At 53.0% G+C, this 12,613-nt stretch overlaps 5 protein-coding genes across 5 annotated transcripts; 3 read left to right on the forward strand and 2 right to left on the reverse strand.

The window, feature by feature from the left end:
* Window positions 1–231: 231 nt before the first annotated feature.
* J4E90_003947 (uncharacterized protein) lies at window positions 232–1,055 on the reverse strand (the record flags this gene model as incomplete). The annotated part of the gene is made up of 2 exons (XM_051433513.1): window positions 232–913; window positions 964–1,055. 2 exons carry the CDS (start codon window positions 1,053–1,055, stop codon window positions 232–234), a joined length of 774 nt encoding a protein of 257 aa, XP_051292031.1.
* A 640-nt stretch (window positions 1,056–1,695) lies between these two features.
* J4E90_003948 (uncharacterized protein) lies at window positions 1,696–6,774 on the reverse strand (the record flags this gene model as incomplete). The annotated part of the gene is made up of 1 exon (XM_051433514.1): window positions 1,696–6,774. One exon carries the CDS (start codon window positions 6,772–6,774, stop codon window positions 1,696–1,698), a length of 5,079 nt encoding a protein of 1,692 aa, XP_051292032.1.
* Window positions 6,775–7,352: 578 nt separating this feature from the next.
* J4E90_003949 (uncharacterized protein) lies at window positions 7,353–7,938 on the forward strand (the record flags this gene model as incomplete). Its single annotated transcript, XM_051433515.1, has 3 exons — window positions 7,353–7,499; window positions 7,554–7,865; window positions 7,912–7,938. 3 exons carry the CDS (start codon window positions 7,353–7,355, stop codon window positions 7,936–7,938), a joined length of 486 nt encoding a protein of 161 aa, XP_051292033.1.
* An 813-nt stretch (window positions 7,939–8,751) lies between these two features.
* J4E90_003950 (uncharacterized protein) lies at window positions 8,752–9,894 on the forward strand (the record flags this gene model as incomplete). The annotated part of the gene is made up of 4 exons (XM_051433516.1): window positions 8,752–8,836; window positions 8,901–9,357; window positions 9,411–9,629; window positions 9,678–9,894. The coding sequence occupies 4 exons, from the start codon at window positions 8,752–8,754 to the stop codon at window positions 9,892–9,894; spliced, it is 978 nt and encodes a 325-aa protein (XP_051292034.1).
* Window positions 9,895–10,224: 330 nt separating this feature from the next.
* On the forward strand, window positions 10,225–11,338 carry J4E90_003951 (uncharacterized protein; the record flags this gene model as incomplete). Its single annotated transcript, XM_051433517.1, has 2 exons — window positions 10,225–11,149; window positions 11,202–11,338. The coding sequence occupies 2 exons, from the start codon at window positions 10,225–10,227 to the stop codon at window positions 11,336–11,338; spliced, it is 1,062 nt and encodes a 353-aa protein (XP_051292035.1).
* Between the last annotated feature and the right edge of the window lie 1,275 nt (window positions 11,339–12,613).

Raw genomic sequence — 12,613 nt, forward strand, 5'->3', positions numbered from 1 at the left:
GTGCGAAAGAGATGTCACGTTTCACTCATTGAGATGATCACCATAGGGAGTGGGCAACAAGTTTCCATTCATCCAACTATCAAGATCCTGGTGATCCAAGCTTGCGTCGTGGAGCCGCCCTCCCGTAGTTGTCCAGCATCCTTATCCCATTGTATTATGAGACAAGAGCGATCGTGTATTCTCCAACCCGATTTTCCGCGCGCATAGAGCGTCGTACCGGCATCAACGCGATCAAGCCGGAGGTGCTGGGTGATCGTGATACCTTGAACATATCAAAGGCTTGATGTATGTAACCCAGTTGTTCTTGTTGTAAGACAAGGTTCCGTAACCTGCCGATGACGGAATGGGAGTCGATCCAAGAGCCACGAATGCTACGACAATCTCGGCAAGGAACTCTTGGGGCCATCGTAGCAACTCATGTTCTCGCTGGCTCGGGTCTGAAAGCCTCTCGAATCGATAAGTTTCGACGGCGTCATCCACAAGAAATTTACGAAGAGCTGATCCTGGAAGGGTGTTTTGGTACACATAGGGAGCTTCGGCGAGCGGGACTCTCCACTCCTGATGTGTCTTCTGAAGAAGCACGTCGATTGCGGTGTTGCAGAGATCAGGACTTCCGCGTGCATCGCCAAAAACAAAGATCTCGCAAATGAGCATCTGACTCAGAGGGATTTTCCCTGAAGCGTCGAGCGCGAAGTAGAGCTTTCCCGTGTGGATCCAATGGAAGAAGGCTTTGAAGACCTCCGGATTGTCTTCCTTCAGTTCGACGGTTTTAGAAGCCCCTTCTCTCCATTCGTCTTTTAGGGCAGCTTTGAAGTAGGTGGAGTAGTGGGCAAGAAGGCCTTTGTAGGTGTAGAATTTGCGCATCTCCTCACCGGAACCGACCACAACGGTAATCATGTCGCCATATTCATCTCTATTCAGTGCGTCAGCGAATTTCTTGTATATAGCCTCGCTTGTGCTTACGGGTCAGGTGAGGGAGTAGTTTTGGAGCATTTGGGCAGCTCGAGCAATGGAGTGACCTTTTTGGGCTTCTCCTTCTTCTCTGTAGTCGCCATCGCTTGCGATTGTGGTTGCTGTGACAGGTATCTCAATGAGTAGTTGTACTGATGTGCCGGTGACTGCGGAAAGTACTGGGCCTAGTAGCGCGGTCTTGTCAGTGAGCGGTTAAGGCAGGAGCAACGGTCAGGGTCCAGCAGGCGGTGACGACCCGGGTTGACTAGAGATGACCGTCTGTGTTTCGCTTTGAAGTATACATATCGCTAACAGTTGGAACTTACTCACCGTCCGGACCGATGTAGTCCTCAAGGTTCACTCTAAGTGGCGGGCTCTGGATTTCACCCTTTGACATCCGCAGCGGTCCTTACACAGCATAGCCTCTTTCTCTTTTGTCGGATTGCTTAAATAAGTGAAGGAAGGACTCCGTAGCTTCGGGTTCGTAACCCCATTGTTCATGCTGGCAACATGACCAATGAACTCTCGCGCCAGACATACCTACCCTTTCACTATAGTTGCAGTACTTCTTTGATGTGATTGTACACTAATCTCATTTCTCTTTCTCCCTATCGGAGAAAACGCCAGACCATGCAAATGCTACTCGCTCTTTCTACGATTGTACAACTACTAATACATGATTTTTCCTGTTTCCAACACACTCGCTAAACCCCAAAGTCGCTCAATAGAAAGAATTGCGTATTACTAGTATTTCTTCTTTCTGTGCCGCACATGAGGATCCTGTCCCTTTCGGTTCCTCTTCTGCCGGTCCGTTGGCGGCCGGTACGGTTCTTTGCCATACTCTTCTCGGTACAGGCTAAGCATGTACTCGTCGACGTGCCTCCGCTCCTTCTCGTTGCCGTCGATGTCGAGGTCTTCGTTCGCTTTGGCGGCAGCAGCGGCTTCCGAGGCGGCTCTCGTGGCGTTCAGACTCTCGTTGAAGTCGACCTGATCTTCTTGAATCTCATCGACAATTTCCTTCTGTGCGATGGAAGCAGCCGTGCGATCCTCGGTATCCTCCACTGTACCCATGACACGCGCGTCACCTAACAGTCCAATCTTCTCGCCGAGCACACGTTCCATGGCTGCACCCGCTTCGTCGTTCGTGTCGATTCCCAGGTTCTCATCGAGTGCGTCGCGCCAGGTGACTTTGTTGAAGGTGTCTGTGGTGAAGTCACCCTTTTGGATAATGACGTCGTCGAGCAGACGTTTCTGGTTCGACTTGCGGAGGATGTTGGCTTCGATGGTGTATTCGCTGACGAACTTGTAGATGTGCACATCGCGCGTTTGACCGATACGATGGGCTCGGTCTTGACACTGCTTGTCCATCGCGGGGTTCCAATCAAGGTCATAGAAGATGACGCTGTCAGCACCCGTGAGATTGATACCAAGACCACCGGATCGAGATGACAGGATGAAACATAAGATGCGGGGGTCACTGTTGAAGCGATCAGTAAGGATCTGACGCTGTTCGATCTTGGTAGATCCGTCGAGGCGTAGGTAGCGATATCCATGAATGTTCAAGAACTGCTCGAGAATATCGAGAACCTTTGTCATCTGGGTGAAGATGAGCGCACGGTGACCACCAGCCTGTAGGTCTCGTAGGAGTGTTGCAAGACGTTGGAGCTTGCCACAGTCGTATTGAAGGAGACGCTTGTCTGGGAAGGCGATCGATTGTCGGATGCGCGAAGAATGGAAGGGGTCTTTTTGGTGAGCTGCCTCCGACGATCGAATCAGCTGGACACCGCGCCTGGACAGGGTCAGAGGTGCTAATTCCTCGGCTGCAACGGCAGGCGTAACACATGTGAAGCGGGTAATGAGAGGCTCCATAGCCTCAGCACGCTGCTCCAATGTTGGGATCATATCATAGAAATGGGTGATTTGTTGATCGTGCCAGTGAGACAAGACACGATGAGAGCGCGGTGACCTGAATCCGAGTAGACCATGGTGCCGTTGAACGACGTCATAGTGAATCGCTTCCTCTTGTCTTGGCTGCATCTGAGCCTGACCGAAGCCATGATAGTTAGGATGTGGTGTGTGATGCGTTCGGTAGAGGAGAGGCTTAGCCACTCTCTTCCCTTCAGTGATAGCCCCAAACGTAAAATCGTGCCAATCGACGGTCAGTGCGTCAATGATATCCTTTCCGTAGATCGGCATGAACTGGGTGCGCGCGCGAGTAAGACTAAGACATGTTTGCAAATGGTCCCGAACGGCCACTTGCTCTTGCTTCGCCATCGCTGCCATAGTCGCTTGTAGTGAAGAAGTGCCCTTGTCGATGGGTTTGTTGATGCGCCGTGTTTGGCGCTCGATCAGATCCTCCAGGGGCCGTGTGGCGCGGATAGGGTAGGTGCGTCTAGCATGACCCAACTGCGTCTGTTCCCGTCGCGCAAACACCAAGTTCAAGGCGTCTAGATTTACTTGCTTATCTTCCATGCCCTCTTGCAGACGCTTCCTGATGAGAAGGTCCTTGATCTCGTACTGAGCAGCGACTGACTTGGGCATGGCCATGGACGTTACAATTGCTCGTGTTTCGAACAGGTCGGGGTGATTGCAGACTTTTCGTAATGACATTAAGCAATTGATAATCGACATGTAGTTGCCGGAGGACAGGATCTCCTTGGTCGAGGCGCGGCCCATGAATCCATCGTAGAGCTGACGTTGCCGCTTAGAAAGCTTGCAGTAGACAACGTGCTCATATTTCCCTGGCATTTGCTTCTCAACCTCTGATTTCAGCCTTCGCAGTAAATAAGGGCGAAGGACTTCGTGAAGCCGCTTGACAACCTTCTGCGCTTCGGCATCAAGCTGCTGCCGACCTTGATCGAGAATTTGCGAGGTGGGATTCTTCAGAGCCAAGGTAAACTCCTCTAGTCCCGCGATGCGACCTTCTCCGGCAAAACCAGCTGGCATTAAGAAGTAGAGCAGCGACCAAAGCTCATCTATGTTGTTTTGTAGAGGCGTACCGGTCAGTAACAGCCGTCGCTCTGTTCTAAGGTTAAGCATAGTCTGCCATCGTTGAGACTTAAAGTTCTTGATGTTGTGGGCTTCATCGAGGACCAGGTAACGCCAGGGACGCATCTTGAAGGCTGCTGCGTCTTGGAGGATGAGCTGGTAGGAGGTAATGACGACGTTGTACATGTCCTTGCCAGTGTTGCGCCAGCCCATGCGCTTTCGTTTTCGCTCGTTGATGTCGCCATAATATGTCAGAATCTTGAAGCCTGGCAAGAACTTCTTGAACTCCATCTCCCAATTGAGCATGACACTGGTGGGTACGACGACTAGATGTGGTCCCCATATCTCGCGACGAACAGCGAGGTAGGCGAGAAGTGAGATGGTCTGTATAGTCTTGCCCAGACCCATCTCGTCTGCGAGGATTCCGTTTGTCTCGGATTCGTACAAGTTCGCCAGCCAGTCCAAACCATCGTGCTGGTACTCTCGGAGGGTACCGCGTAGTAAGGATGGCACCTCGGTCCTTGGTGGGGATGATGTATGCCGTGATCGAGAAGCGCTTTTGGAATGTACTACATCTTCCATCGGAGTTGACTCAGCTGCCTCGACGGTAGGAGCAGGTTCTGTTTCAGAATGCCCGTTCACATGTGGCTCGTCTACTTCAGCGACAGAATCATGACCATTCACATGTGGCTTCTCCTCGTAGACTTCCGCGGGCGATGTAGCATGGCCATTCGTTTGTTCGGGCTGAGTTGTCGGGTCTTCCGGTTCCACATCGTCAATCGCGGTCTTGGCGGCCTCTTTCAGTTTCTTGATGTCTTTAGGTGCCAAGAAACCCATCATGCCTAAGTCCTCTCCCTCACTCTCATTCTCGTCGTCTTCTTCCGAGCCGGCTTCTTCATGACCATCACCCTCGCTATCCGAACCTTCGTTGCTCGACCAAGCTTCACTACCAGACTCCGAGCCCTTGTCGTCCTCAGAATCGAGCAAAGCATCATCAACCTGATCGAGCTCCACTGTAGCAGGATCGATATAGTCTGGCTTCTGTTTATCCCCATCTTCTTCGTGGTCGTGAAAGCCGTTCGTCTGTTGAAATGGGTTCTCTGGAAGCTCGTTCGTGTTGTCGACATCGAGGTCGGGATCGGGTGTTGGCGCAGGAGTGCCCTCTTCGGAATCAGCGTCGTCATCGTCTTCGCCGTCGTTTGAGTTGACTTCTGCCTCGGAGCTGCTCTCGGGGAGATCGGGAAGTTGTCCGTACTTCTCGCGTAGTTGTTCGGCCGTGAGGTTCGCATCTTCGTCCTGCTCGTTCTCTTGTTCGCTATCGGAGGTGGAAGTCATGATATCGTCGTCGTGCTGTTGTTGTGAGGCATGCGACACCCCGCTTTCGGATTCCATCTCATCGAAATCACGATCTTCGCTGACCAAGGAGGAGGCCCCGTCGCCAGCGTTACGACCACCCAGAATCTCTTGCGCTTGATTAAACATGTCGTCCATGGCTTTGTGTCCGAGCTGCAACTGTTCCTCCTCATATTTAGCCACACGCTCCTTGTCGATCTCAACCCTGACCAAGCCCCATGCGTCCTTGACATCCTTCACGAGCTGCTTGTATCTCGTCACTTGCCGCTCGGTCTCTTCCTGTTCGATCTCATCTTGGCTCTTGCGCTTGAACTTGTTCTTCCAGAAGTCGTATGCTTCTCTGGCCAAGATCTTGGCCGTCCGCCGATGGAATGCCTTCTCCTCCTTTAATAGCTTGTTGAAGTGCAGGGCATGCGCGACAACGTGGTCCCAATGTCCGTATTGTGGCGGTGGCTCTGGGGCTGCTTCAGGCGCATATACGCTGCATCGTGCCTGGCTTAGAACTCCATGTTCAGCAGCCTCGACAATCTGCAGCCGGCGCTCGGCCTCTTCCTCGGCCTTTTCCTGTGTGATCCGAAGCGCCTCTTCGCCGTCTAACGGGTCATCTTGTCCTAGCCACTCTTCGAGCGACGCGTACTCTGACTTGGGCGGGGCATGGTGGGGATGACGGTTGGGAGGGTCGGGCTTTCGCAGTCGCAGGCGGAGACGAGGGGCAGGCATAGATGGGTTCGAGTCGTCGGGCGATCCATACAGGCCGGCGTAGGGGTCGTGTCCGTTCGATTCGGCATCGTCCATGGGCTCGTCAGCTAGATCATCGGTAAGTGGCTGCGCTCCCCTCCGAGAGCGCCCAACCCGCTTGCGCGTGCCTTCGGGCGACCCATTCTGCAGTGCTGGCGACGTGACGGGCGAAGTTGTCGCAAGTGCTGGAGGCTTTCTCTGGCGCTCAGACTTGCGCGCCGGCGTTGCCAGAGACTGTGCGGACACCTTTTTGGTGATGGTGGATGGCGTCTTCCCTTTCGAGACAGACATGGGTCCTGAGCCATTGCGCGACTCTCGCTTGACGCCGTTCTTAGGGGTGCCGTTGGTCTGCGTCGCCTTGCTGGCCGGGCGAGAATTCCGCTTTACAGGTTCCGGCGTTGGCGGTGCAGCATCCTTGCTCACACGTGATGATTTCCTGACGCCATTCTCGAAGACTGTCGTCGGTCCATCAGCCACGAATGACTTCCAGGGCGGCGATGCGGCGCGTGATGCTGAGCGGCGCGGTGTGGTGTCTTCGAGTTTCCGCCGTTTTGGCGGCCGCTCAATGACGCCACCATCATCGCCATTTACAGGTGCCGGCGGATGTTCCTCCTTGATCACAGGTGCGCTGTCGTTCTCGCTCTGTTCGCCATTGTGTGTGATGTCGGATGGGTTGTGTGCGGCGGCCGAGTCGCGTGGTGGGATGGAGTCGATGTCGCGATCCGCGGCGGTAACTTCTTCCATTCAGGAAGGGCGAGAGAGGCGGCCTGGGGAGCCTGTTGACCACCCGGCGCGCGGCCAAATCGACATATATCAGCTCGAATTCGGGGTCGCAAGATAGCCTGACGCGTGCTGGTGACGGTGACGGGGTCGGATTTCAAATTCGGGTTCGCGTTGGGATGATGCGGTGTTATGTCGAAGTTGTGAGATGGTAAAAACAGAGCCGGCGATAATGTTTGGTAGGGATCACGCTAAATACCGGCACGGGCGCGCATGCCATCCCTTTGACGTGAACGACGGCGGAATGCTGGATATCACGTCTGAGAATGCTGTGACTGAGGCTGTCTAGAACCTCCGCAGATTCTTTCAGGCAGGCGTCGGGTTGCTCAGTCGCGTAGACGCCTTTCGTGTCACATCCATGACCGGTCGTGGTACTACGCAGAGCAGTTAGACCCACTTCTCCGCCAAGCATTACCGGGGCCGCAACTGAGCTCATCGCGAACGACACATCAATACTGCAACCCATCCAACCCCCGCAATTGCGCCACAACGTACGAAGACACCAAAGACACGCATCGCGCAAATACTCACTCGGCTCTAGCATGTTTCCCAGGCGCATTGTAGCGGCACGCCCGCTGGCTCGAGCCGTCGTCCCCGCCGTAGCCCGGCCACGACCCCAATTCACCCAAATCCGAACCGCCCTCACCGACGCTGAGAAGGCCCACGCTGAGCTCACAGACCCGAACCAAGTACGCCCACTTTTTCTAGAGAAGGCAGGAAGGATCTAGTGCTGATGGTGACAGAACGGCGGCTACATCAACCCTCCCGCTGAGAAGCGAGGAAACCGCGACCCGTACGGCGACTACTGGGACAAGCAGGAGCGCCGCAACTATGGCGAGCCCTGCCACGAGGACAACGATATCATGGGTGTACTAGCGCTCCACGACTACAACCACTTCACCCCCCAATGGGGCTTCGTCCTACTGGGCACCTTCGTCGCCTCTGTCTTCGGACTCTGCGCGGCTGTTGGTACCTTCTACCCCGACAAGCTTAGTGCGCCCAAGACTTACCCAGATGGTCTGGAGGCTGAGCTGGGTGGAAAGGGTGCATTGCTGGTAAGTGCATTATGGTTCGGTGTGGACTATTGCTAACAGCGTATAGGCAAGGAAGCCCGGTGAGGGCTGGTAAATTGTATGCAAATTCAACTGACATGTACATACAACCCAATGGGATTCTCTTTGTCAATTCAATACCCAGTTATCATTCTAGGCTACTTTGATTTTGAGCTCCATCGCCAATCCAGTCTCAAATACTAACGCATTCATCCCGTTCTGGTTCAATTGAACGCTGATTCGAGAACCTGGAACCACTCCTTCAATACAGCACTCTGCGTTGCGTGCGGGATAATGCGTCTCGGCATCCTCTTCAAGACCGGCATCCTACGACACCCACCCAGGGGCACCGCTCGCCACTACGTCATCCCAGCAATCCAGGAGCACAACCTAGTGGGCCCCATGCATTCCGCAATCCATGCCCAGGCCATGAGGGAACTCAAGTTTCTACTGGCCACTGACTGATCCACCCTTGTTGCATGCTCACTTTGTCGGTAACCGCCCAGGATACTTGCTAGGATCCGATTGGTCAACCCACATATTTATACAAGCAATCAACAGGAGCATATACGGCAGTTGACTTTAGAACCTTCTATAGGAAAGGATCCTTCGATGAAACTACCCGACATGGCGAACCGTGAACATGATGTGGGGTGAGTTCCATGTGGAGACTTGCTTCGAACGTCATTCATGATATATTATGAGACTCATGTGCCACAACAGCACGTTCCCTGATTCCCAACATCTACATTCCATTTTCTCGTTGTCAGACCACTTGATCGTCAGCATGTACTGGTCCTCGCTCACGCTCACGCTCACCTCTTTGTTACACAATGTCGCAGCATCGCCGACTCACGACCTCGAGGCCCGACAGTTTGCAACAGCGGCGATGCTACGTTTCCAGTGCTCTCAACTAGTCTACGACCGTATCGACCCACTTGTCCAACCCGGCATTGCACCTTCAGCACACATGCGTAAGCGATGCCCATATACTACCTTGCTACAGTACGTATACTAAATTTGCATGTCATTGTTTAGACCAGATCGTCGGCGGAAACGCCTTCAATGTCTCTATGCCACCGCTCGACCTTGACCCCAGCACGGAAGCCACTTGCACAACCTGCGATTTCGCCGAAGACCTATCAAACTACTGGACCGCAAATCTCTACTTCAAAGCGCGTAACGGAACCTTCCAACGCGTCCCACAAATGGTCAACTTGGGTCTACAAGGCAGAGAAGGCGTTACGGTATACTACATCCCGCCATACGACGGAAAGAGTACGGTGACCGCGTTTCCCAAGGGTTTCAGGATGCTGGTTGGTGATCCAGGCTTGAGAGCTAAGGAGGGTCAGCAGAAACAGCTCTGCCATCGCTGTTTCACGAACAAACAGCAAGATCCTTTTGGTGGGGCGCCATGTATCGGAGAAATTGACACAGCGAGCTTGCCACCGGGCATGTGTGGGGGTGGGATCAGAACGACTATTACATTCCCAACGTTTGTGGACTCTACCTACCTGGCTTAGCGCATATTGCTGATCTTGGAAACAGATGCTGGGATGGCAAGAACGTCGATTCTCCGAACCACAAAGATCATGTCGCGTACCCTACATCTGGATCCTTCGAGTCTGGCGGTCCTTGCCCATCGACTCATCCAGTGAAGATGCCTCAGCTCATGTACGAGGTCATGTGGGATACTACGCCTTTCAATGACGTGTCTGTCTGGCCTGAGGATGGGTCGCAGCCGTTTGTCTACAGCATGGGTGATGCGTGAGTGACCTGCAGCGGCTGTGGGGGAACAACACTAATCATGTATAGGACTGGCTATGGCCAGCACGGCGATTATGTCTTTGGCTGGAAAGAGGGTGCGCTGCAGAAAGCGATGGACCAACGCTGCTTCGGGAACACCTGCACGGGGTTGACGACACAGGCTGCCGATGTGTCGACCAAGTGTGGGGTACCACAGGCTGTGAAGGAGCCGGTTGAAGGATGGCTCGATGAGTTGCCTGGTGGTCCAGTCGTGACCTATGAGTGATCCGGGTCAATCAAACTGAACCGTGGGAGGGTAACGTACAAACGTGGGCCGAACTTATCCCTGCAAGTAACCCGACACTCGTTGTACTATGTTGACGTCTATAGAAGAACGATTATTTCGTTAATAGCATATCGCGCTCGCTTGAAAGACTTCCCGCTGGTTTTTTGGAAGATTTCCTATCAAAATTGTCCAGTGGTCGTGTGGTGCGCAGACACCGGAACGAGCAATCGGCCGCTCACCGCGGTTGGACTTTCGTTATCATACAAACGGCTGATCTTGCAAGGGACGCGTCCGCACCCTCCACTCCCACCAATTTTCATCATAACCGCCATGCGTCAATATGAAGAAGACAAGGTGAGCCAGAAGAGGAAGGAGTGCCAAAGGCGCGAAGCGAATGTTGCGCTTTCGCATGTTATCATCCACGAAGATCCTGCAGGAAAAGATGAGACACCAGTACCAGGGCATGATGAGAAGCTACCGGCGAAAGACGTATCGCCAGATCCTTCTGACGCTGCTCAGTCACTTCGCCCTCTACCGCAGATCTCGCGCAAAAGACAACGCGAGCCTAGTTGCGAGTCACGAGACCCGTCACTCAAGGAGTCGATTGTGGATACATCCCAGCGTAAATCAACCGACGTACACAGCCCGTACTCAGAATCAGCGACCGCCCCATTGGAATACTACATCCGCCTAGCCTCAAAGTCCATATCGCTCCCAGCCCCTTCCGACTCGTACTTCACCTCACCAAAGCATGCGCCAGTACTCCATCGCAATCGCGAGAACAAGATCATAATGTACACTGGCTCCTTCAACCCACCGCATCTTGGTCACATCGAACTGGCCTTCCACACATTCCTACGCAGCTCCTCCACCACCATCGCCGTTGTCTTACTTCCACTACGCGACAGACTCAAAGCGAAAGACGGCGCTATGATTAACGGAAAAGTCTTCGCCACCGAGAAAGAACAAAGAATCGCGCTACTACAAAACGACCTACTGCAGCGCTGGACTTGGTTCTACAAAGGCCATCGCACAGATCTGGAAAGATACGGGACTACTCTGATCGAAGAAGCGAAGAAAGACGGATTTCAAGTTTCCTTTGTAGTCCTAGCTGGAAGCGATAAATTCGAACGCGAGAAAGTGGAATCGAAGCCCTTTTGGATCTCAGGATGGGGAGAAATAATCACCAGCGACATTACCCGGGCATCTAGTCTGTTCAAGGGTCCAAAGCGTCCGCCCAGACGGTTACCTGGATGTAGATCTTGGCGCTTGATCTCTACACCAACCAGCAGGAAGGGAGACTTCAGCTATGAATGCGGAGGCGCGAGTCACGAATGTCGCATATCTCTACGGATCCAAGAGTACTGCGGTGGGCATGCTGCTTTGGAAGGCGAGGCGCATGTTAGATCCAGGCAAGACAACTTACTGCATGAAATTCTGGTAAGATGCCATGAGGGAGTGGGGCCGACGTGGGTTTGCCACAAGAAGACTGGGGGTACAGTGACGTTTTTGGGTAGTGGAAGAGATACTGAGGGTGATGAGAAGAGAGAAGAGGTTAGTTCTTCGGCTATCAGAAAGATATTGGGGGAAGGTGGCAGTAAGGAGGAGATGATATCAAAGCTGGAAAAGGTCATGTTGAACCCAGAATTGCTAATACTATATCTTGGGCTGGATGAATAAGTGGCAAAGACATGCTGGGCTTGGGAGAAAGAATATCCTCAATGCTTTGAGGTACCCAGACCAAGGAATGCAGAACTACAAGGCCCTTAATAACGGTTCTATCTTCGAAGTAGGGCCTGATCGTCATCCTTTAACAATTATTGACCATACTGAGGCCGATCCAGTGCTCATCGAAATCCCTTCGCCCAGCAGGAACTTTGGTGGAATCGCTGTCACAGGTATTGCGAATATAGTCCATGTCGACGCCAATATCGCTGCCCAAAGCACAGAATCTAGTGTCGCGCTACAATAGTCATCAGATCAGCTCTTCATGCTCAAATGTATTGGGGTAAATAAGACATACCAAGTTGCATAAGTAGACAGCGCAATTGTATGAGCAGCTAACGATGGCGCAGTGATTGAATCCACCATTGACACAGTACCAGGTGTGGTGAAGTCCGTTCAGGCGATTCCAGCCGTCGTTGCAAGACTTGTGGCCAAAGACATCTCTGCCCCATTCACAGTTGAGCTATTGACAATGGTGTGAGCATGCATGACTAAAGTTCCGAGGGTGACATGAGCTTGGAGACTTACGGTTGATCGCTTGTGCAAGGAGCGCGCTTGGGCGACATCTAAATCCTTCGTGTCCGGGAAGGCCTCGGGCTTGAGCGCCTTCATCTCCTCGTAGACAGATTCCGCGGTGCCCGTGAAGGTGACGTCGGGGAACCGGTCGTCGGTTACCTCCAGCTCTACGAGAACTATGTTGTCGCCGGATATCTGAACGCTGCCCATGGAGAGATCTTGGGCTTGAGGCACAGCCGTGGCGTTGGTCTATTGGCCAAATTAGTCGATGTTGAGCGCAAGAAATTGCTGAAATCGGTGGGAAGTTACGCACAGTGCAAGTCAAGAGGCCCAAAGCGGCAAGGAAGATAGCGAAGAAAGACTTCATCTTAGTACGAGAATTGTCGGTGACTTGGATAGGATTTGTGCGATAGTAAGTTGAATATGTCCGCAGCCTGAACCGGGTCTTTCCAAGATTTTTTTGGTGGTGAGACTGGAG

This window comes from Alternaria incomplexa (assembly GCF_024043165.1).
Source record: "Alternaria incomplexa strain BMP 0042 chromosome Unknown scaffold_5, whole genome shotgun sequence".
In the NCBI taxonomy this organism is placed as follows: Eukaryota; Fungi; Ascomycota; class Dothideomycetes; order Pleosporales; family Pleosporaceae; genus Alternaria; species Alternaria incomplexa.